This window comes from Vanellus vanellus (genome assembly GCF_965231255.1).
Source record: "Vanellus vanellus genome assembly, chromosome: 4".
Classification (NCBI taxonomy): domain Eukaryota; kingdom Metazoa; phylum Chordata; class Aves; order Charadriiformes; family Charadriidae; genus Vanellus; species Vanellus vanellus.
Window position 1 is genome coordinate 31747669 of NC_138909.1, and position 25516 is coordinate 31773184.

At 44.0% G+C, this 25516-nt stretch overlaps 1 protein-coding gene across 2 annotated transcripts in view; it reads left to right on the plus strand.

Annotated features, from left to right (window-relative positions):
- UNC5C (unc-5 netrin receptor C) overlaps positions 1-25516 on the plus strand; it is a gene marked incomplete at both ends in the record, with an annotated part of 259193 nt that overhangs the window by 207882 nt on the left and 25795 nt on the right. The window contains 5 exons of one of the 2 annotated variants that reach the window (XM_082482034.1): positions 4965-5145; positions 7214-7381; positions 8651-8815; positions 23039-23095; positions 24580-24771. In XM_082482034.1, the coding sequence (XP_082338160.1) occupies positions 4965-5145; positions 7214-7381; positions 8651-8815; positions 23039-23095; positions 24580-24771 (763 nt within the window). The remainder of the gene's footprint in view (positions 1-4964; positions 5146-7213; positions 7382-8650; positions 8816-23038; positions 23096-24579; positions 24772-25516) is intronic. The other variant, XM_082482035.1, reaches the window with a different exon arrangement.

Genomic DNA, 25516 nt, shown 5'->3' on the forward strand with positions numbered 1-25516 from the left:
AGTCGGTAGGGCTGCAGAGAACACCAGCTGAGAACTCCCAGAACCCTAAATTGCCTTTTATCAAGGGAAATCTCTCGCTGCTCCCAGCCATTTGCATCTTGTTTCTTCTGGAGAATTGCACTCGGGCACCGGAGGGCTTTGCCTGTGTCTAAGGGAGTGGAAGACTTGCTGGTTTTGGCAGGTGCTCTCTGCTCCTAAGATGGCTCTAGGGCAGGTTGGGTGAAGGAGGCAATGAGAGAACAGGATCCAGAACTCGCACCCCGCTGACTTCCCTCTTGAGATTGCGAGAGGTGTAAGGAATGACTCGTATGATCAAGAGGGGAGGATCTAGATGAGCTCGTATCCCTTTTCCATTCTTGGGTTTCTTTGGGGGCAGATGTGCTTCTGCTCTACCAATTTCTAAAACAGTCACGCATACGCGAGTGTGCCAAGAGAGTTAAGTGTCTAGTAGTGCTAGTAACTTGGTATGGCTAAATTTGTGTCAGCAATTAGCTTCCGTAATAGGTTTTCCTGCATATGTAATCGCTTGTGTGATTTATGTTCCCTGTGTTCATTCAGTCTGCACAGAAGCCCAGCCTGGCTTTGCAAGTCTCGGTCTCCGCGTGTGCTGCCTTATTTCAGGCTTGCTGCTGGACACGTCCTGCAGCAGCACAGCTCTGGCTGCAGCTCGGAGGTACAGCCGGGGCAGTGATTGCGGGTTTTCTGTTCTTGCTGATGGTCTCGCTTTTCATGTTGGGTGGCATGTGGCAGGTTCCCTCTGTTAATTAGAACAAATGTGCCAATTATGTTAATGTATCTCCCGATACTAATCAGCGAATAATTAGAGACAACACATCTGTCTCTCACTGGGGAGCAGGATGACAGAAAAGATGCTAAAAGGTACGTTGCTCTGAATTCCAGCCGCCTCGGATCATGCACTTCCTCAGCCGGTCGTGGGGATGGCTCAGTCTGGTGGCAGGCTGGCCAGTGTGTTAGCAGCACTGGACGTGTAGATCCAGCACGGCTGGCAGGAGCCGCGTGCCTCACTGCTCTCTGCAAATTACATCCAGAGGACTAAGGAGCTCTAATGAAAAACTGGCTGACTTTGGGTGTACTCCACCTTCTCAGCATCTGCAGTCGCTGTCAGTCAGGATTTCATTCACTGTGTTCTCACCTTTACAGAAGGACCTTCTCTTGCTAGTCAGTTTGCAAACGTATATACAACGTATAACAAAAATACCTTCTTGAGTAGAAAACTAAAAAAAGAAATGGGCTTTTCATTCCTGCTTTGTTCCAGGGAGCTGGTATGTAAGAAAAAACATTTACATGTTGTTGTAATTTTCCATAACTGTCATCTCCACAAGGGCACACTTACCCCATCCTTCATGGCAGTATTGTTGCCAGTTAAATGATTTCTGTTATCATAAGGAAAAACTGATGCTCAGGCTTTTTCTCAGTATGTGCGCAACCATCCATATACATTTATTGATAACAGTTGGAGGGAAGTACCTGATTTAATTGAATAGATAGATCAGGTGCCTGTTTAAGAATCATTGTGACTATAGCCAATAAATACACATCCTCAGTAAGTACACAAACCCAAACATCTACTCTAGAAACATCTCTCCAGAGAGTTGAAAAATGGAGCCATGAGGGCATGACCCTGAAGAAAGGCAGCTTGTGCACTTTGAAATACCCATTGGGTATCCTGCTGTCCCTCTGTCCTCTCGCCAGAGGGGTGCAGGTCTCTGGCACATAGATGTCTTGTGTCTCATCTGCCAGCCTTGTTGTGAGCACCGTGTTTTCCCCAGGGCACCAGTCACCATTATTCAGGCAGCGGAATTAAATTCAGGATAAGTTTCTGCATTGACTGGATTAACAGCCTACTTCAGCAAGGGGGCTGCACCTTGGGGAATGACATGGCATCAAAAGAGATCGTTGCTTTTAACTTCTGTAATAACAGTTTGCATACTTGTCATTCATAAATCACACTGTCTTGTTCCGCTTTGTTCTCTTCTCTTTTGTATTTGACACCTGTTCTCTTCCTACTTATGTGACAGAACACCCCTGCTCCCATCTATTCTGGTTACCTCAAAAAAACAAATCTGAGGTTTGGAGGTGCTGAGCACTGCTGTCACCCGCAGTGGAAAAAATGAAGCCATCAGTAACTGAAAATAAGTACCAAGAGAAGTCTCTTTTACATGTTGCAGTGTGTTTAATTAGTTATCATTTCCACGAGGACTGAGGGAGAAAACACATCCGCTGGAGGGGTGTGCTTTTGTTTGTGTTGCTGTACTGATGGCTAAAATGTATATGAAATGAACTCCTGTCTCTTGTCAAATCATCCGTCAGTTCCTCCCTTCGGAATTGGTGATGTTATTGTTTGCTACATGAACACGCTCGTGACATCATAAAAACCTGGATGCCAGAAGATGACTGAATTAGATATGTTAAAGAGGTATCTTGTAAGAGAGATGGGATTTAGTCGTGCACACCCAGTACCAACATACTGGCAAAACAGATTTTTCGGAAAAAAAGGCATCCTGTTTTTCTGCAGACTTAATGTTTTATTGTTAGAAAATTCTCCGAGCCATTAGGTGAAAAGGATCTTTTTCCTAAGAGATTTGGTGAAGAGCCAGAGGCAGTATACTGGATTATACAGAGTATCTTTTTTTCTGATATTGGCAACTCCTGTTTAAATATCATCTTCAATGTTTTTGCGGGGATGAAAGGGAATTTAATGCTCATAGCTTTCATTTCGTCTAATCAGCTGAGACCCAGACTGAATATGTATGTGTGTGTGTTTTTGTGGAGAGAGAGAAAGTGTTGCAGAGTACTGGAAAAAGAGAACTGCATGCTTGAGCATGGAGCCATGCACAGTGCTGAGGGCTGCTAGTGTATGTGCTTGGATGGGCACACCAGAAACATTTTGGACTGATCCGTAGACCATGGGATGACCGTAGTCCTGTCCTCGCTGAGGTCCTGATGTCCTTAATGTGCAGAGCGCAGGAAAAGTACAGGTGGATTTGAAGGAGCTACACAGCTGTGGCAGCGTGTGTAGCATCTCTTAGAGTCCTGACACAGGTCTGTGCTCCGTCCCAGAAATAAACAATGATATTAAAACCCAAGAAAGATGTTTTGTTTGTGTGAGAGGCAGGGGTTAAGTGGCAGCCTGTCCCTTGAGGAGAGGTAGGCTCCTGACTTGTTTTAGTCTGGGATGCATGCAGACTTGACCTGCGGGTCAGGAAGGAGCTGAATATCGTCATTGACTGAACAAGAATCTGTCTGTCTTGATTATACACGGTACCTATAAGAATTCAAGAAAGGAAGAAGAACAGTTTTAGTCATCCTGGCAAGGAAAACCAGGTTATCAACTAAAAGCTTGTATCTTCCGTGGTAAAACATGAACGCTGTAGTGACAGAAACAGCCTCTGAAGTTTTATGTCTTTTTTTCTTCCTCCCCTGTTCCTCACAGACACACATGTCCATTTCCACAGCTCTTTTTTGCACCACCAGTTTTAAGCTATAAAATACGGACAGCTGTGGGGCTACCACATACTGCAGTGATCTGCTGTGGGAGAGGAGGATTTGAGCCAAGTCGTCCTTAGCTTTACATGTGGGAAGGGGTACAATTTTGGAAGCCGCTCACACCTGATGTACATCCACCCAAACTGGGCTAGGGGAGCTGGAGCCACTTAAAGTAGGGCTAAAGATGGGGAGCGGGTGGTAGGCAGCTTGAATCCAAGCCCACATCCACCAGTGCTGGCCTTGCAGCGTTGGACCAGCTCCCTCTGGGGATGAATTGAGCCTTCTGTGTTTAACACTGGGAGAGGCCGTTGGTTTTCTCCCCGTGGTTTGGGACACTCTGTACGGCTGTCTCAGCGGGGGAGCAGGTTCTCTGTTGGTTTTGGGGTATGTCGATGCTTGGGCACTTCGTCGAATTTCTTTGGAAAACTGAGGTCTTGGCAGTTAGCACCTCATGGGTCCGACAGGTTGATTGTGTTTATGTTTTCCTTCCTTTAATTAAGTCCTGGGCACAAGCTCAAGTGATCCAGTGACATGAAGGCCCGGCTTTGATCCATCCAGGGCCCCAGTCCTGTCCTTCACAGCACGCTCGGTTCAAATGAAAACAAGCTACTAGGTTTGCAGCCAAATTATATTCGGGTGGCTCACAGCAGTCAGCTGGGATATAATAGGGTGTTTCTTTAGGAAAGCAATAAAGAGAACATTGTCTAGATTAAAAATCACATACGAAAATATTTTTCTGTGTAACCAAGGAAATTACGCTTTATTAAAATAAAATATAGCTTACATAAAGAAAAGGGAAAAATAAGCACTGATGTGCTTTGTGATTCCCTATTTCGTTGTTAACTGTCGCTATTTTGTTTAATCCTGATTGCAGCAAAACAATGGCATGAATGTACGTGTGAGTGCATGTATACTTAAAAACATCAGCATGTTTGTAATTTGTTAGTGTGACCTATTCCGGTATAGGGCCTCGTTGTGTTAGACCCAGGGCAGGTACATACAAGGTTACTGTATTTTTAACTGCCTAATTAGACAAGATAGATAAAGAATGGGTGAGATTTCTGCTGGTTTAGGGTTTTGGATGTTGTAAGGGAGTTTTCTGTTTGTGGATACATTCCTAAGGTATCACCCCTTCCTTATGCCTTGCCTCAGACCCTGAAAGCGTAGATCAGCTATTTTTCGCTGTTGGATTGCTGGCAGCCTTTGAAAGTGCATTGAGATTTTCAAGGCAAGGCGGGTGGGAGGGAATGGGACCCGAAGGAAAGGGTAGGCGTGAAGGGTGTTCTCTCGTGTTTCTGCCGTGGTGTTTTATTTCAGTTGGCAGTGTGCATCAGGTGAGTCCTTTGTGGTGTGCCTTGACTGCTAGCACTTTCTGGGATGAGCAATGTAATCACAATCCTTGTGGTGTGACCTGCTGCTGACCCACCGCCTCTCCTCTGGCCCTTTGAAACCCCCAGGTGGAGTGGCTGAAGAACGAAGAGGTGATCGATCCCGTGGAAGACAGAAATTTTTACATCACCATCGATCACAACCTGATCATCAAGCAAGCCCGGCTTTCTGACACGGCCAATTATACTTGTGTCGCCAAAAACATTGTGGCCAAAAGGAAAAGCACCACGGCGACTGTGATCGTCTATGGTAAGTGATGCGTTGTCCTGCCGCATGTGGGTGGACGTGCACTCAAAGTGAGTGGTGGGGCGGGAGGGGGATGCAAAACGCCCGTATGCAACTCTTACTGCTGTCAGTGTCCAGGTGGGGCCACCTGTGCTGCCCGTTGACTTGCAGCCATATGCAGGGACTGCAGTCAGCATTCATTATCGAAAATACTCAGAAGTACAGGTCTGATGGCTTGTATTATCGGTGACAGACAATGGCACCTACCCAAACAGACGGCTTCCTCGCTGCAGAGAAGGAGGTTGCTCCCCTTGCCACAACACGCACCAACTGGAGGCAGTGAGGAGCCATGGAGGGCACTTCCTCCAGGAGGAGTGTCCAAGGCATTGATTCTACCAACGCATTTCAGGTTGTTAGTGACAGTTTTCAGAAGTAAGAGTAAAACCAAAAGGTAGTTCATGCTTCCAGATACTGCTAAGAGTGTCAGAGCTCAGCAGAATCATCCAGCTTCTTCCATCTCTTTAAATAAGCTTATTTTTGGTGTCTACTACCGAAACATACTCTGATATCAGGGCAAGCAGCAAAGCACTCTGGGGCTGCAGTTCATAGGCACACAACCTCAATTAAAAATAAACATTGGGATTACAAAGCATGGGATAACATTATTCTGTGTCTGCATCCACAGCCCTGATCTAATACTGAGGTTGGCCATGCTTTGGCTGGGGAGGGGCTGGATGAGATGCCCTCCTGGGGTCTTCTCCAGGCCGTGTTGCGCTGCAGCTCTGCTGCACCAGTCCGAGCCTTTGCCCCTGTAACGTTACTGCCCTGATGCATCCCAGGCGGGGGTATCCACCAGAACAAAACCTGCTCTGACAACGTGCCAGCTGACTGTCCTGGTGTTCCTTACAATCAGCTTAATTATAGGATAGACAAGTAGGAAAAAAATCCCTATCATTATCCCTAATATTCATTTCATATTCAGGGTAGCAGTTAGATTTAATTGTAAGCAGTTGCTTCTCTGAAGTTACAATGGGGGCCTTTTAGTTCAGTTTTTATAGAAAACCGACTGAATTGAGTTGATTAGCAGTGTTTGTTATATTGAGGGATGGACCGTGCAAGAGCACTGTTTTGTAACTGTGATGAATGCAGAAACATAAAGATGTAGGCATACTGCAACTCTTCCTCATACATATACAGCGGTTTTTTCAACAGTGCAGTCAAGAGACATGTATGGAGGGGACCAGCCATTTTTATGGGTTTTGCTGCTTAAGGGTTGTGTCACAAACATTTGGGGGTTGGGGAATCTGAGCAGTTAGTATGTTAACCATACCCTGGTGACGACATTATTAAATAGAGCAGCACAGCTCCTTATTCATCCGTCCATCTATCCCAGAAACTGAGGTCAACATAAATATCTTCACAAAGATAAATTTCTTCCCAAAGTCCAAAAATAAAAATGCATTTAGTGAGAGTTCACTCCGAGCAGCTTAAATATCTGTTATGGAAGTGCTGGGACATTCATACACACCAGCTGTGTCCACAGAGAGGTGAATGAAGTTGCCCTGGCACGCTGAAATCACCTTCTGGAACGAAAGGGAAGGAAAACGATCAATTCCTAGTCAAAGCACGGGAGTCTCACAGCACGCATAGATGTTCGGTACATCTGAGAATGCCCTGGAGTGCAGGTTACCTCCCTTTGGAAGACGGTGCTGCTTTCAGAGCAAAGGCTTCTGGCTGGCAGAGCTGCCGGTACTCTCTGATCCCGCAGGGATTCTGGCCGTACACACGCCACCAGGTGCTTAGCGCTGGGTCAGCTCGGTTTTCAGGAGAAGGCAGGTCACCTGCCAGCCAGAATAGCCGTCAAACGGTGTTTTCCATTCAGCGTCAGCATTTCTTCGGCTTGTACAATGACTTCTGGCATTCGGTACGTTGGAGACGTGGGTTTGCATCTGTTCAGTGTTGCGTCTCGTGCTCTTCCCGGCCGTCACTTGCGACTGCTGTTGGAGGCAGCGTGACACAGAGCCAGAGGCGTCTTTGGGCTGACCAGGATGGCTTGCTTACGTGATCATACTCTTTCTCTCTTGCTTTTCAGTGAACGGAGGCTGGTCTACTTGGACTGAGTGGTCAGTGTGTAACAGCCGATGCGGGAGAGGCTTTCAGAAGCGTACGAGGACCTGCACCAATCCTGCCCCACTCAACGGTGGTGCCTTCTGCGAGGGCCAGAGCGTTCAGAAAATAGCTTGCACCACTCTGTGTCCAGGTTCAGTATGAGCAGTATACAGCCCGAGATAAATACTTGGTCTGTCACTAGTCATTTCAGGAGTAGACTATTAGTTACAAAAGCCTCCTTCTCTTTATTAATAAATCCAACATTTCGGTGAATGAATATGAAATTATGTTATGTAAGTAGATAAAATAGTATCAAGCAGCAGAGGATTCAGACCCACTTTTGCACACAGCTTTCACCGTTGTCTCAGACCTGGTAATTCAGGGGATTTGGGGGACATTCAGAGCTTCGAATTGTAGGAGATGAAGGTTGAAAGCACTGGAAAAGGACTGGAATTTGAACACAGAAAGCAACCGTGATGTAAATATGTCCAGCTGTCGCAGCAAGTGGAGCATCTGGGGTGTGGATGTTAAATTTGAGGCATGTGTTTACCTGACTTCAAATACAAAGATGTTTATACTGGAAAGAGAAGTGTATGCATGCCTTTAAAAGATATTTAAATGTAAACTTCTGAAAAATACAAAATTGTTTCAGGACATGGAAGGTAGTTGGCTTTTCTGTGACAAAAGTTCTGCCATGTGTCCTATTGTCCAGTACTTTCCTACCTCTGCAGTCCCACTCAAATCAAAGGCAGTAGGGTTGTCTTCAGCTTGTGAAGCTTGGCCATCCAGCTCCGGGTCTTCGCGGTGGATGGAACTTTAACAGCTGAAATCTCGTCTCTGGTCACTATTCCAAGTGACAGACTCCTGGCTCAGGCTGTGTCACTGGAACAATTTCATAGTTTGTTCTGGGGGTGTTTGATTTAGTGTTTTTGAAAATCATCTCTGGGATTTTGAAAGGCACTAGACACGTTCCTAATTCTGCTCGTGTGAAATAGATCAATGCCTCTAGGTATTTCTTCTAATAGAAAATATTTAACATTAAATGTCTTCCTATTAAAGAATAATCTAATTTCTGTCCAAGTTCAATTTTAAACTCTGTTAAAAAATGCCAAAACAAAAGACAGTTTCCTGATTTGTTGTTCATTTTCTTGTAGAGTTTGAGCACAGATAAACTGCTGACAAGTTTATAAAAAGGGAAGAAGAGAGCAGAAATGGGAATGGGACAGAGAGAGAGAAAAGGGAGAGTGAATGTGCATTTACAGGCCAGAAATAGGACTTTAAGGAGAGCAGACTGACGATCCTTCTGCCGTGCTGGGAACGGCCAGGACTTGCAGGCTGGCTTGTGCCAAGGCATGCATCACTCTCGCTTGGTCTCACTTTTATGTACGCCCTAACAAGTCATGTCCTTTTCTTATCTCAGTGGACGGCAAGTGGACGTCCTGGAGCAAGTGGTCCACCTGCGGCACAGAGTGCACTCACTGGCGCCGAAGGGAGTGCACGGCCCCGGCGCCGAAGAATGGGGGGAAGGACTGCGAGGGACTGGTGCTGCAGTCCAAGAACTGCACCGACGGGCTCTGCATGCAGGGTGAGTGCTGCTGTGATGCCTCTGGGGTCTGGGATGTACATGTCCATACAAAACCCTGTAATAACTACAGATCAGCATCAATGACCTAAAGTCACAGAATCGTGTGTAGGATGGAGAAATGGGTTAATCCAGTTCTCACCAGACTGGACGCGCAACTCTTCTTCCCTGAAGATTAACGTAATGCTGTCTGAAGTTTATAAAGTTGAGCGGTGAAGAATTAGGAAGTCTCATAACAGAGCCCTCTCCCCCCAGCTGTCCTCACCAAACAGCCCTTCTCTTTAATACTGGCTCAGCGTCTGTCCAGGGAAACTGGGCAGTGACTCTTACGGCAGTGCAAATGAAAACTAGAGAGTTTAAGGCAAAGCCAGCATTTTCAAAAGAATAAACTTGGCAAAGCAGATCAGCTTGTGGCTTCTTACAGTCAAGTATGATGGCTGTATGTGTTTCTACATATAATAGTTATGCCCCTTTTTGAATCTGGGGTGCCCTGTAGTAGAAAGAGGTACCCTGTATCTATGCGGTGCCTATGCAAACTTCATATATAGTTATCAGCGTGCTGCAGCCTCATGAAGATCAGTGCTAGCGCTGAAGTCTGCTCTGCCTGTACCTGTTCATGCCATGGTCCTGCCTTTGTGACTAATAAGAGGGAGAAGTAAAGAAAAGTAGGCTTTTAGGGTGATTCTGACATATGCTGACAATTAATCTTCTCTGCACCCCATCCCTTCTCAAAAATGAGGTCTTCTCTGTTCTGCTAATGCATTGAAATTTCCTTTCACATTTCGTTAGCACAATAGCCTGAGCCAAAATTCTCACATACACTTCTCTCCTGTTCCTTCATCCTGTGTATCTGCAGTACTTCTCTGTCAAGCCTCAGCTCTTCGTTGTCCGAAGAACTGTGGCTGTAACTGTCTGGTATCTAGGTGTCCAGATCATAACATGCTTTGAGTTCTTATGAAAAAGGAGTCTATAATGTTTTTTCTCTGAGGCAGGTCACTTTTGACTGAAGTAGTCGTGACGACAGAAAAGTGACACTACTAGCTAATACACAGGTCTGCTTCTTAAATAAGTGCCGTATAGGTGGCTACTGTGCTGGCAGCGATCTCTGAGCTACCCTATGGCAAAGCGTGGCTATTTGCTCTGAGGTTTCCCAAATTTACAAAAAAGGCTTCTTCAGAGTGGCTCACACAAACGTTTTCGTGACATTAAAAACTATTAGTCGATGTCAGTAGCCTATAAAGCTGTAATTCCTCAAAACATTTGTTTATATGGGAAAGCCAGATATGTGGGATTTAGGGCTCCTCTCTTTTTCCTTTCTAAAGATAGAAAAAAAAAATCCAGCCAATGTCTTGCTGTATAACATCTTGATGACTTTTATAGTGGGGAAGCTAACGTACCCCTAGCTCCAGCAGTGTGAATAAGTCATTATGGTAAATTGGGAAGAAAAGGTACGTATCTCCATACAGAAGAGCTCTTCGCTATCAGATTATATTTAGGCAGGTGTATGTCATCTTTGTGTATGTGCATAAAGAGAGGCATTTAAGCAGAAATCTTGTGGAAAAGTAGATATAATGGTATGGTAGAATAAAAGCCCTGTGGGGATCTCATTTATCTGTTGATGGTATATTGCATTTTATTTGTGGAAGTGGATGCCGAGTATAAAGCAGAGGTCTTCAGCGGGAGAGAGGGGGAGGCTGTTGTGAATCCTATTCTGCTTCATATGTATGTATATAAAAATGGTAATGAAAAATATACAGTCACATATTGACCTGCTTGGCTCCAGGGGCTGTGATCATCCTTCAGTGTTGGAATTTAATGGCAGTGTTTTAATGGTGTCTTTATACTCGTGGGGTTTCATATACCTGTAAAACTTACAGTCCTGCTCCCTGATCCATCACTGCTGAGAAGATTGATTTGCTGTGCTTGGTGGCAGTGTGCCTGCTGTTCTCCCTCTCCCTCTCTCTCTCTTTTTCTTTATTTCTCCTTCTCAGTTTAAAGCCAATCTGAACACTTACATTTTTGCACGTGTGGACCTAGATTCATAGCAAATCTGCCTGCTGAGCTAGGAAGAAACACAGGACTCCTTTAATTCCTAAAACACCATGCCTCTTGCAACGTTATTTGAGGCAGGTTGGGACTGGCCTGGAACTGACATTTCTCCTAGCCTGGGGACCCGTGGATTCACAGCAGACTTTTCCAATGCCTTCATGCCAGTGGGTCTGGCATGGCACAGGTGACGTGGAAGGAGACGCGGCCACCTTCTCTCTGTGGCTGTAGCCCTCCGGGAGATACATTGGCTGGCTGCTTACCTGCACCGTAGCCAAATCCTGGTCCTAGGTGCCCTGGTGCTTCCTCCTTAGTGTCAGTCTTTCTTGAGAGCTTGAAGGTTGACTTCAGCACCATGGGGGTAGTTGAGGTCAAAGAATTAGTAGACAGACTCTCTTACCAGAAAGTCAGTAGGCTGTTGCTTTGACAAAAACTCACTTGTAAATATATATCTCTGTATAGCTGTACATAAAGATATCCTGGAAAATGTTGGATTGAATGAGTCTAATTTACAAGCCCTTTCTCTTCCAGTCTATTATTCACTACAGTAGCATCAGCTGGATAAATCAATAAGCTCTTTCATCAGACTGCCCCTGCTTCAGCAAAGAGCAGCAGTCTGCACCACTATCGATTTCTGCGGGGATAAAAACCGGGGAGCTTTCTCCATCCCTTGTAATTATAGTATTTTACACCCAAAGCTGTAGTTTGTGCTTGCCACTAACTGCGGCTTTGCTCGTGCAACTCTGCTGTCACATTTATTCAGACTAATGATCTTGCTAGTACACACATACACTCCCTTATCCAGTAGTTAGTATTTTTCTGTTAGCACGAAAGGACGAACAGTCATTAAACTAGAGAGCCTGCAGAGAGACAGCAGGCTGAACTGAAGAAGAAAAGAAGCTGTAGTGAAAATTTAGGATGGTCATTGCTATTTTAAGTTTCCAAATGCACAATATTGCCTAGCGGGTCCCATTATAACAATTTCATAATTCCCGTAATAGCATTAATATGATCTTCCGGAACAAAAAAAAATATGCTGTAGGTGTAAGAAGAATTGACTGGTTACCACCCACACTAGTTGCATTATTGCCTCCTTAGTTGCATTATTTCCCATTTGAAGTACGAGTACTGTGGTAAATACTTCAGTGCAAGGAACAACACTTTTAAAGGCACGCACCGCGTCTCACAGGGGATCTCTATAAACCGAAACGCTGCAATTAGCCCTCCTCTCATCCCGCCTAATGACTTTTGTGGGCGTTCTGTGTGGGGACTGAGAAAGCAAAGCACTCTGCTGCTGCTGCAAACTTCAGCACAAGCAGTTCCCTTCACTACATCCCAAATATGTTTAAAGCAACGTTCAGGGGGAAGTGTTTTGCTGGGCCCAGTCTGGAAGGACTGTGACATCATGTGTGCGGTACCAAACAGATGCTAAAAGTCCCTGGTGGGCCAAATTCTGCTTTGCATTATGGGTAAAATACTGCTGGTAATCAGGAAGAGGTGGACAAGCTATGAAGGGAGTTAGCTGTGTTGCGTGGTTATGTTGAAGGCTTATTACATGAGTTGTCACGTGCGGCTGTCATATACACAGATCTGGAGTAGAAAACAAGGCTAACCTGGTGCTAAAATCTCTTTCTTCCCAAAACATATATATTCTGCGCATGCCGTGCTTGTTTAATGTAACATGCCAGAACCTCTGATGCAGTCGTTTCCCTTTTTGGCTTGTTTTGAAAGCCGGCATTCAGGGAAGAATTACAGGGCAGAGCAGTTTGATGAGAACCTCTGGTCCTCCAGAGCAGATTAGTGTGCAAAGAGCAGGGGAATGTTTTCCAGCCTCCAGGAGGTAAGCAAAACTCTCTCAAGGGAGAATGCAACAGAAGCCCGTGTGTGCAGAGGAATGAAATAAAACCTTTTATTAAGAACATGTGGGTCAAGAGAGAACTTCTAATACGTTCAGTCTGTCAGTATAGCGATATAGCCACCTGGCCTGCTTCACCGAGCCCTTGCGGGGGTGGTTCATTCATTCGAAGAACGTGTCTCAGCTTTTCCTAGAAGAAGTTTTCTGTAATACTGTTATTTGATATGAGTGAAGAGATGTGTTCTGCCGTTTTCTAACCGGCTACTACGTAATGGTGTAGCAGCCAAGGGAGTTTATACACACATCTCAGAGTTACGGTTCATCTTTATTTTTATTGTAGCGACATGAGAAATCCCCAGCTGAGAAGTGTCCACACCGGTGGGCCCCCTGCAACCGCCGAGTGAGAGCGCTTGCCTAGAAAACATACTGCTCGAAGCAGATAAAAGCGTTGAGACAAAACAGAAGGGCAGAGCCACAAGGAGAACGCAGGACACTGAAATCGCTCTGTCTTGCCCCAGTCAGTTCAGAAAGAGCCACCTCCACATTAATTTTAATGAAAGGCAAGTGTGCTAAGATCTCTTGGCTGTTTTGAAAAATCTCGACTAATTCAAAAATATTACAGCCATGCAGAGAGGAGAAAAACCCCAGCCTTGTCCATCTATAATTTTAATTCTTCTTAATTCCCTTGAGTCTTTCTTTTATTTTTCCCTTGTTCCTCTGCACATTAAAAAAAAAAAAAAGAAAAAAGTTACTCATACGAAAGAACAAGGCAAGCTTATAATAAAGTCTAACTGATACATTAACGTAATCCTGGGAAAAAAAAACAACTATACAGTGACAAAAACGAGTGTTTCTATTTTCCTTACCGTGTACAAAGGTGGGTATGTTTCATGATTTTTGCTGCCCTGGCAGGGTGTCAGGCAGGGCAAGGTTACGTGAGCAGCCCAAGGTTCATCAGGGAGTCAGTGACCGGATCAGGAGTCAAACTCAGCTCTCTGTATTTCTGTATCTGTGTTCTACATAAAGGACTAACAAAAACATTGGCAGCATCCTTAAACGAAAACTCACGCTGGGGAAGGGAGTTTCTATAGTTTGGTGCTGGGGCCCGTTCTCTTTAATATCTTTATCAACGATCTGGATGAGGGGATCGAGTGCTCCCTCAGTAAGTTCGCAGACGACACTAAACTGGGGGGGCGTGTTGATCTGCTTGAGGGTAGATTGGCTCTGCAGAGGGATCTGGACAGGCTGGATAGATGGGCTGAGGCCAATGGTATGAGGTTCAACAAGGCCAAGTGTCGGGTCCTGCACTTGGGTCACAACAACCCCATGCAGCGCTACAGACTGGGGGCGGAGTGGCTCGAAAGCTGCCTGGCAGAAAAGGACCTGGGGGTGTTGGTGGACAACCGGCTGAGCATGAGCCAGCAGTGTGCCCAGGCAGCCAAGAAGGCCAACACCATCCTGGCCTGCATCAGGAATAGTGTGGTGAGCCGGACTAGGGAAGTGATCATCCCCCTGTACTCGGCACTGGTGAGGCCTCACCTCGAGTACTGTGTTCAGTTTTGGGCCCCTCACTACAAGAAGGACATTGCGGTGTTGGAGCGTGTCCAGAGAAGGGCTACAAAGCTGGTGAAGGGTCTGGAGGACAAACCTTATGAGGAACGACTGAGGGATCTGGGGTTGTTTAGCCTGGAGAAGAGGAGGCTGAGGGGAGACCTTATCACCCTCTACAACTACCTGAAAGGAGGTTTTAGAGAGATGGGAGCTGACCTCTTCTCCCTGGCGACAAGTGATAGGACAAGAGGAAATGGGTTCAAGTTATGTCAGGGCAGGTTTAGATTAGATGTTAGGAAGCATTTTTTCACTGAAAGGGTTATTAAACATTGGAATAAGCTGCCCAGAGAGGTGGTGGATTCACCATCCCTGGAGGTGTTTAAGAAAAGGGTAGATGAGGTGCTTAGGGACATGGTTTAGGAGTGGTGGTGTTTTTATCAGGGTAGGTTAATGGTTGGACTTGATGATCTTAAAGGTCCCTTCCAACCTCACTGATTCTATGATTCTATGATTCTAAATGAACGTTGAGTTGATCAACTGATTCTGGAGCCTCTGGGAGGTTTTAAACCAGGGAATACAAGTTACCTTGCCTGTGAGCTTACGGACCTGCAGAGATCTCAATACATGTCCCTGAACGTCCATGTGGATAACTCATGCTTTCCATGAGCCTTTTTTCCAGCAGTCCTAACGGTTTCAGTCCCCTCTTTTAGATCCTCTTCCAGCTGTCCCTTCCTTCATCCAGCTGTTTGCCATGTGTCCCCTCTTTCAGCTCTCCCTGTGGCCTGTGTGCTCTTGTCCCGCTACAATTGCAAAACAAAGCGAACCCCGGGAAATCTATTTAACGTTCAGTCATTGCAAACGTGGAATTTGCAAATACACAATCCAGCAAATTGCCATGCCAGACATGTGTTTACTTTTCCTGTCAAACATGCATAACAAACCCAATGTTGAGGTTGTGTGCTTCTAAGATACTAAAGACTGACATAAGATTTACCCAAAAGGTCAAAGTCCTTAACTGTAAAAGATTGCATAATGTCAAAATTGCCTATTCTAATCGACATCAAATTTTAGCAACAAGTTATCCTACTCTTCCATCTTCCCCCACCCGCATATAGATGACATGCATGTTTAAACTCAGGGAAGACCTTTCTAACAATGTTAACAAAATGTCAGGAATCTAATTTAAAATGAAAACATAGTTGCAGTCTTAATTATAGAATATCATAAACTCCTGCTCAAGGACAGAACGAGAGAGACTCCCCATTTAACCTACCCGCTCAGAAAAGATCTGAGATAATACCCAAGTAAATAATCAGTCACAAAACCTCAGGCTCCCTGTTTATTAGCCCACCCTGAACATGCCAATAATTAGTCCTTTAGAAGGAAAATAAATTACTGTGCATTATCTCTGGGATGCCTGATATCATATCTGACCTTCAGCATCATTACTGCAGACATGAAGGTCTTACTTTAGAACAGCAAATACAGGAAGAAGCTGGGCACATTCTGTCTGAGGATTTTTTGCAGCTCCAGGGACTTTGTTTGTTGGGGTTTTTCTTATTTTTAACCACCACAAATAAGGTATAAGATATCACATCTTCTTGTTTATATGCTAGAGTTCCTGGGAAATAGCAGGGGAGAGAAACGATTAACAGCAATTACAATTCAAAGATTATTGTTAATGTTTCTCCTGTGGTAAATCTGCATTAGCATCCTGTTCAAGTGAACGTGAAGCCTTAACACTGAACAGCCAGAATACGGGGTTTACTTTAAGGTTGCACTTGTACCCTGAACTCTGTCCCCTTGTAGAAAAGGAATTACTGGAAGCTCGTGCAGTCACAGTCTCCGTCCGGATGGTGTGACCTGCACGGAGCAATTAAGAACTCTGGGATGTCAATTTAAGTCTCCCTTCTCCTGACGTGAGAATGTGTGACTGCTTATCCATCATAGGGACTAGATGGAAACCTATAACATTGCGATGCATCTAAATTAACATTTTGAAAGCTCTTGAAAGTCTCTTTTGAAAGTTTTGAGCCTTTGCACACTGTATTTATCAGCTAGAATTTGCTTTAAAAATAATGAAGAAATTCAGCAAGCTGGTGATGGCTGTGGCACCGCTGAGGAGTAAACTGGGTAAGGCAAAAGGAGGTGTGAGATGGAAACAGGACTAGTAATGCTAGGTCACTGCTATGGTCACAGCACTGCAAGCCCTGCAGGGGCACGGGCCTTTCTTTGTCTCGGAAATGTCTCTTTATAATAGAACTCAGAATTCAGAATTGCTGGGTGTCTTTTCCAAGGAGTGCAGTGTTTTACAAAATCTGAAATCGGGCTGACTTTGAACTGAGAATGGTATTTTACAGGAAAAGGAAGAGAAGCTGAGTTTCTAGAACCTGGCATTTGGAAACAGCAGTAGATACTTGTTTTTTACCTATTGAGATCCATTGAACTCAAAAATCAACAAAACCAAATGAAATGAAAAAAACAAATGAAATGAAAAAAAAAAAAGGTTCTTAACCCAATTTGTCTCAAAATTTTCAGGATAATTTCTGAGACCGAGACTGATTATAGAAAATTTCAGCCAAACCCCCAAATTTTAAAGAAAATTCTGAGCCACTGGAGCTGAGGAAAGAGGAAGGTACTGAATTAATGCTAAAACAAAACCTCGTCGTGGTAATTAAGTATGATATGGGGAAAATGACCAGCTTGCTGGCTTTGAGTTATTAAATACTGGAACTCATCTGATGCGTGTATGTGTCACAGAGAAACAAAAGGTTGTTCTAGTACGCTCCCATGTCACCAAATATCTACTTTAAATCATTTAAGAACTACCTTCAAATTTCAGGCATCTACGCATGAGAATTAGTCTCCGTTCATCTGTCCATCACAGCTCTGTGGTTCAGAGCCTGTTGCCAGCAAGAGCTTATTCCTACTTCAGTGTCGCTACACTGGATAAAACCATCAAAGTAGAGAAAGAAAAGCAGCAGTTGAATGCGTGCCCTCCTCTTTTCTCACAGGCAATTGAAGGGCATTGACTTTGGAGCCAAAAGGGGGAAAAGCGCTGTTACAATATATTAAGCTCAACCTGTTGAGTTCACTGCTACAGGATGTTATTGAGGCACGTCATGTGGCCAGGCTTTCAAAAGGGCCACAGAATTACGTGACCTTAGCTCCTTTTGAAACCGCTACACAGAGGGTAAAGAGCATTTATAGATTAGAAGCAAGTGGTGCCAGATTAAAATATGATGCGTTAAAGAAACAAGCAGTTACGGTGTGCTTTATGCGATCTTCACTTTATTAAATGAAAGTGCATGTCTCCAACCCTCACTGACCTTGATACAATCGCAAAATATGTATCATTGACTGTGACTTTAGCATCTGATGATATAAAGCAATATCTTTGCAGAAATATGGTAAATATTTTTGTAAATATGACCCAAACTGTATAAGCCCTGGTAAATAAGTGCCCAGAAAGATCCTCGTCAGCTACTCCACCATCTTACCTAGTTACTTGCTGGGAAGAGAGAAGGTAGCTGGGGAAAATAGAAATGGTAAACTGGGAATTTTTCTTTCCCTTTTATGTGAATGTTTTATTTTCTGCAAGCAACAGAGTAAAATATCTTCATAATCTGATCAATTCACTCTAAAATTGATATCCATTAATACAAATTCAGCATGACTAGAAAGCTAGCAAAATCTATTAAGGACCAAAAAGGGGAGCCAGTTACAAAGTTCCCTCTGCACGAAGCTGTGACCTAGTGTTTTATACCACAGGAATAAAAGTTGTCTTTAAAATATGCCAGTTCGAAGGCCAAGGCACTATATTCCCAGGGCCCTATATTCTAGGTAGAATCAAACACAGGATTTCAGGGGAGTCCCCAGTCTGAGCACCATGTAGTGTGTATGTATGCCCATGGATATGCTGAGGGGTAGATTCTTCCCCAGCAGAAAAAAAAGAGAGCTTAGAAAAGTTGTTTCAGTGACTATTTGGCGACACTGTTTCAATTTCAGTCTTGAGGGAGTCAGTGCCATAATCTCTGCACAATTATCTTTCATAGGTCTGAGATTCTTCCATTCCCAAATGCTTCATTTTTCCCCAGCTTGGCAGAAGGTTTATCTGCTCCCCCCAAGGAAGACTGCGGCAGGTGAATTCACACTGTAAAAAGGGTCAGCCTGCTTGTCAAAGCGAACCCCCGGAGGCAGGTGATCCCACACATGCGGATACGCTGAAGGCCATTCAGCCCGAGACCCGCCGTTGAGTCCGCTGTGGTCTCTGGCACAAATGTGTTTCCAGAAGGTCAGAGCAAGGCATGTGGGACCAGAATGCTCAGGCTGGACTTCCAGTGTTTGAGGATCATCTGCCTTCACTGACTGCACCAAACTAATTAAATGAGATTCGAAGTCTGTTCAGCTAAAATGGACATAATTCCCCAAATCAGTGCAATTGCAACTGATGCTGGAATGCAGTTAAACTAGATTGATAAAAAGCCTGCTGAAGCCTTTGCTATATACTAGTGTTGGACTGGTTTATCTTTCCAGTACAATCTGGCATATTCACCCTTCCTCACTTTTCCAAGTGTGTAACATCATTATCAAGGAGGTGCTGAAATTGCCCTTCACATGCTTTATAGAAAAAGAATAGGCAATGCCTACGTAATGCACCTTTATAATGATACATCTGCATTTGTACAAAGGATTTGTGCCAGTGTAATTACTTTAGTTAAAAAAAGCCCACCTTTAACACTCAATAGAAGCACTTCAGCGGGGACAAAAAAATGTATTTACGAGCCTAAAGTGGAATATAAAGTAGAATGGACGGAGAAACATCAACTTAATTAAAGGCTTTTTGATGAATGCATTTACCATGCAATTACAGTGGTGCAGTTTCTGTGTGTTAACCCAAGCCTCTGACTGATTCTCCAGGTATGACATAGGGTGGGGTACTTGTAAAATGAGGAAAATTTTGCTTTTGTAAGCAAAAGTAAGAGGAAAATATCTGCTTTTGTAAGCCTCTGAGAGCCTCGAACAGAAGGGACTATGCGAGTGTAAAGTATGATTATTACTATTTTACTCATCCAGCAGTAAGTTACACAACAAAACATCAAAAGCCCCTTTGAAAATGTACATTTCCCAACAAGCTGTAGGAAGAAGCTTAAATTACTTTTCTCAAAGCAAGTAGCTCACTGTGAAACCAGCTGCTCTGAGTGTGAGTCAGCAGCCTCAGCAGCCTTCCCAGAGTCAAACCCACCAGCACCTTTCTAAATTCACCCTCGTTAAAAATTTTGATGATCCTGGTAGAAGTCCCTCAGGTACTTGCCAAGCAGCGCTGTTGATACAAGGAGAGAAAAAAAAAAAAAAAAAAAACCCACAAGAAAAAGATCTCTTTTCACTGCAGTTCCTTTGAAGAGAGAAGGGAAGTCATTCTTCATTATTTCAGTTACTAATCCCAGCAGGTTTGCATCGTTATCTGATGAAAATGTCCTTTCTCATTGTTTGAAGGCGTAGTCAGAAGGACCAGTGTGAAAGCCAACTTTCTAAAGCAATACCTGTGCTCTTGTGCTGGGAGCGTGGCAATAACCTTACCTCCTGCCCAGCCACCACCACCAGCTCGTGGCTGGAAGCGTTCCCCTAACCAACTGCCACTGCAATGCCCACTCCCTTTTGGAACAGCACTTTCATGGCAAAGGATTGTTTAAAAGTAGTTTTATTCTAAGAAGTCCTGCCCAGATGGCAGAAGGCGTCTGTAGTTGCCATGTTTGAGTGATCTCTGACAAATGTGCTTAATTTGCAAGCGCAAATGGAGCTGGCGTTTAACCAGCAGACGGCTGGGGTTGCCAGCTTGCTGGGATGCTGAAAGTCAACCCAAGGTAAGGTCTCTGCTCGCTTCAGCCAGGGGAGCCCGCCCACATACTGTGAGCAAACAGGGTTGTATGACCACCGGAGCCTAGCTTGTGTGGTGCTGTCACCTCAACAAGGACTTTACATCCAGCACGAGTGGCCACCTATCCATCTGCAGCCAGGTTGTTCAGCTGTGACTTGTTCCTCAGCTAAAAAGTGGCACGCCCATGACTCAAACTCACTTGACAGCCCTTAACCCTTCCGCCTCGGCCATGCCTTCCTTCTATGTAAAAAAGACGTGTTTTTCAGGCTGAAAATGTGTCCTTACAGACACTTGTGCAAGCCGGGCTATGTTGGCATGGAAGCAGTTGGCTGGAGTTGGGTGCCTGGTTCAGTTTGCAGCACACACAGGAGAATAAAATCAAGCTCACTGTACTAAGCATGTTGGTTTGTGAGGCTAATGGAAGCAAATGCTCACCTCTTCCTCCTGTTTTAATAGACGTGCCTTTGAATACGTGCACAAAACATTTCTGTTCAAGAAACTGGTGTCACCCTTACGTAGCTGCAAGGATGCTCTCTGAAGTTATCGCGAAGAGAATCTGGCCAAACTTGTAAGACGCAAATAGGTATTTGTGCCGAAGAGGGTCTGTGAGGAGGCTGCAGTGAGGTAAATTTCTTCTAGAGTATTTGAGGACCACGCTTGTTTACTTTGCTGAGAAGACTTGAATTTGGATTTCCATTTTCCTGGGAGGAGAGAATGTTTTCAATAATATCACGGCTAATCCAGCCCTTTGTGCCCGTTGAGCGGCAGTTGCTGGATCACTTCAGACACGGCAGGAACAATGCAGAACCTTGAACGCAAAACTTGCCAGCCAAAATAGGACGTATGGAGAAAGGAATAGTCTTTCCGGCTCTGTGCGGGTGAGCTTGAGTTCCGTGAGCGATGGAGAGCCGGGGGACACGTGCTGCCCCGCGCCGGCTCCCCCGAGAACATGCTGGGGCACATGAAGTACAGGGAGACATCCTCAGCTTTCCCAGTGGATTTGAGTACGTGGCAAAAAGGAATCCGGAGATACAGCCGGCCTAAATACCACCTTGTCCTTGTGCCTCGTATTTCCTGCTGAGTGCCTCTTGGTCTCCAAAGGCATCATGCCAAAGGAAATATTGGGCATAAGGCTATAGCTGAAATTTAGGTTGACTAAATATGGGCCTCAGCATTCATCTGGGGACTAATTGGGGAGTAACGAGGGGACTGTAAATACATGCCCAGACTTGCAGAGAGTTCACTCGAGCCCGCAGAAGTTGCTTGCCTGACTTTTTATGGCCAATACCTGGAGTACGCTAGTAGAAGTAGGAAGCAGTTATTACGAAAGATTGAGTATGTGTGTTGAGAGTACACATAGGTGAACTTGCCTCAAAGAACCAAATAAATGAATGTAAGAACATAGTATTTCTAAAAGCAATTGTAAGTCTGGAATCATTGCTGCGGAATAAAGTTTTAAATAGGTATTACAGACAATATAGTCTGTCCCATGGTGCCTCAGGAAAAACATCATCAGGAAAAAGCAGCTTTTCTTGCTCTGGTGTTTCAGTGAAGGCAGCATTTATGCAATAGTTAATGTCTGGAAACTTCAGGGGGAGGTATGTCTGTACCTGCAGTTGGGATGACTATATCTTCATTAGCAAGCAGTGCAGCCGAGCAGGAAGAGCTCTGTGAAGCACAACAGATGCCGAGCACCCAAACTCAGCATTTCTGGGAGCTGGGGATTATTACTCCGGCGTGCCCGTAATGTGGTCCTGTGCATTAGGCATGCGGCAAGAGTGCATTTTCCAGTTTCGTTTCACCTGCAGGGAGTCCGTGGCTGTGTGAGCTCCTCACTGTGCTATCCGAGGTGGGGGGGATGAAATTCCCTTCAAAAGCACTGAAGGAAAGGTGATGGAGGAGAGGTACCTTCTGTCTCACACCAACTCTAATCCCGTCCCTGACGGCGACTCCCCCTGCTTGCATTGGATTTGTCATTTACCTTTCCAGCAGGATGGGACTCGGAGCTTTCCGCTCGTTTCCCGTGTGGATGGGAAGCAGCTGGGAGGTGCTTAGCGAGTTCGCAGGACTCGTGTGGAAATAAGCACTCCAGTGTGCTGTGCTGTAGGAGCTGCAGAAAGAAAAGACAAAGGAAACAATCCCTCTTATTTATCCGTTCTGAAATACAGCTGTAAATTGTGTTATGATTTTGTCGATATACGGTGCTTGCAAAGATTTCAAATAAATAATGTTATGACCCCAGAGGCCTTATTGATTTTGCAGTAATTTCGAAGAAAAGCCACTCAGTTTCCCGTTTGCTGACAAATTCTTTGCTCCCTGAGGAATTCCTATTGAACATGTATTAAAGACAGGATAAAATAATTCCAGGGAAACAGAGAGAGAGGGCTTTGTGCATGGGCTCTGCTCGGCGAATGGGTATTTAACCTCTGACCAGTGACAACAGGTCTCTTTTAGCTCTATTAGATCAACAGCAAGCGCCTATAATTAAATAAAAAAAAACTGTTTAGAGCCTCACCGAACATGTCCTGGGAATTAAAGCATATGGCAGGGATAGGGAAAAAAGACTTTCCATATGCTAATGACCCTTGATGTCTGAAATAAATTAGATCCATTAGAGTTTATGCTCAATAAAAGAAAGACTTTAAGCACTCCAAAGTTAGTGACTCGAGACCGATTTTGGCTTAGAAATTCAATCTGCCTGCTTATTAATTCTTAGTAAGGCTCTGGAGGAGACAGGGGATGCAAAATCATAATTCTGTGCCGTATCAGAATTTTAAAGTGCCATCAGTTTCTTTTCCTTCTTTTTTTAATTAAACCATTTTTCATGCTTCCCTTTTTTGTTCTCCTCATTAATTTGATTTTGTTCCCATTTTTGTTTAATTTCTTTCTTTTTAAGGTTTCATTTATCCTATTTCAACTGAACAGAGAACCCAGAATGAATATGGATTTTCTTGTAAGTTTAATGTTTGATTTTACATTCCTGGATGCTGATTTGATGCTGTTCCTTGGGTCAAGCTTTACTGTCGTGCCAGCTCTGTTTGACTAGGCAAAGAGGGACCTGTTCGGCAGAGTAAGTGGCATGCTGCTTGCTTGACAGCAGTCGCAGCGTTTCGCTGTCAGCGGGTTGACACGGAATGATAATGGCCCTTATGCACGAGGAAAATGGGAGACGATGCTGCCTCAGAGACAGAAACTGGAGAGAATGAACCCTCATCTCATTAAAATTTCCTTAGCAAACGGAAGAAATGTGGCGGAGGGGTAACTTTTACTTGAGCTGGAACTCGGGAGATCTGCTTCCCGAACTGCTGAAGAAAAAAAATACGGTGTTTCGAGGCTGGTACATTGAAGGTCTGATAGCTAGGAGCTTACGGAGACTGATCAGTCCCTTTCAGCATCTGCCGGCTCTCACCTCCGTGCTGGAGGGCATCCTGGCTTAAATGGCTAAACGGCAGGGAGCAAAAAAGTAAAATAAAAATTATTTCACATGTTTGAAACCAACAAAAATGGGGTACTAAAAAAGTCTGATTTGTTTTTGCACTTTCAGTTTTCATTACTCTATCACTAAAACTGGGATTCTTCACTGTATAGAAACACATCAAATTTTGGTCATAGATTTAGACATTTTGGAAAAAAATGTCTAGTCGATAATGATGCTAGAGATTAGCCTGGAATTAGTGCCCAAGATATAGTATAAGCAGCTAGTAGAAATATCATAGCCATTTTCTCACAAGACAGCTCTAATAAATCTGGGTTCCTTTTCGTAAATTACCACATTATTTCTTGTGCTTGCTTCGACTTTTATCCAAATACAGATGTGTTAACGCCAGTGATGAGGATTCAGTGTTTGATTCTCCGCTATACTAGATTTATTTTTTTTAAAGGGAAATGGGTGGAAGGGGAAAATGGCTTCATGCATTACAGTTCAAAAAAATCAAACTCAAAGATACATCCTGATGTTTCAGGTATTGCACAGGAAATGGACATTTGGGGGGTTTTGACATTTTTTTTTAAATTGAAAAATAAGGCTTCTGACGTTTAAAAACCCACAACATTTTTTGTTGTTGTTATCAGATGAAGCACTAAATACCAATATTATGACACTATGTCACTAAAATGTACTATTTTATTTCGTAGGGTGAATTTGCTCCATGAGACTAAGTCTGTAACTTGTGTTATGCTTCGCAGTTCAAAGCCTGGGTACTAGATAGATGAATGAACAGATAGGGAAAGAGTTAGAACACAAGTTAAAGAGAAATAAAAGATCTTTTTCCATCAAAAGGGCACAGACCTGTTATATAGCTTTGGAAATGGATTTTAAATTAACCTATAAAAAAGGTAGTAAATATCTGCAGGAAACGAGAATAATAAGAATGTGTTTTCTTGAAAGTCCCTTTGAGGAGCACCTTTCTTCAAGGTTCCTGGCCTCTTTCCCTCTAGCTGCTCCTGACTCAGATGATGTTGCTCTCTATGTCGGGATCGTCATAGCCGTGATTGTGTGCCTGGCTATTTCCGTGGTTGTGGCCCTGTTCGTGTATCGCAAGAACCACCGTGACTTTGAGTCAGATATTATCGACTCCTCGGCGCTAAATGGGGGATTTCAGCCCGTTAACATCAAGGCTGCAAGGCAAGGTTAGTTGTCTTTTCACTCCATGTTGACCAATTCAGGGAGATGCTATAAGGTTATGGTCTCTCGGGCTGCATGAAGGATATTCGCTGGATGCTTGTTGGCACTTCACAAAAGGGAGAAAGATTATATCCATTTGTTTCTGATGGTCAAGTGCTCAAAACCCACACCGGCGTTTTTCAGATGTGCTCAAGAGCATAAAGCAGAGGAATTTAACTTCTGAAGAGATAGCGTGAATGCGAAACACAGAGACATTTATGGAAATACAGCTCCAGCTCAAATTTAAATCAAAGGCAAAGCTCTGACAGAAACAACGGAGGCAGGATTCATCACGGGAGTGATATTACAGTACAGTAATTCTACCACATCTTCCTCCCCTTTGTTTCACTAATAGCCTTTTTTACTGTGCCCTGTCTTCAGAGGCATAAATAGTAGTTTAAGAAGTACAGTACTTTCAATAGACAACGTAGAAGAAGAAGTTGCGGTAGAACATCATTTAATAATAAGCATTTTTATCACTGGTGCATAACAGCTTATTTCCACACTTCATTTGCCAGAAAAAAAAACGCTTTAATGTTAGTTCTGGCTTTTTCAAGACCCATATTTAGGCCGTAGAGTTCCTCTTTTTTCCCAATATGTGTGCAAAAAGAATAAATCAAAGTAGGAGTTAAGATGACAAGAGAGTTGTCATGTGGAAGATTAGCAGAACTGTGATTTTCCTTGCTGGGGCTACTTTTAAAACAAATCTCC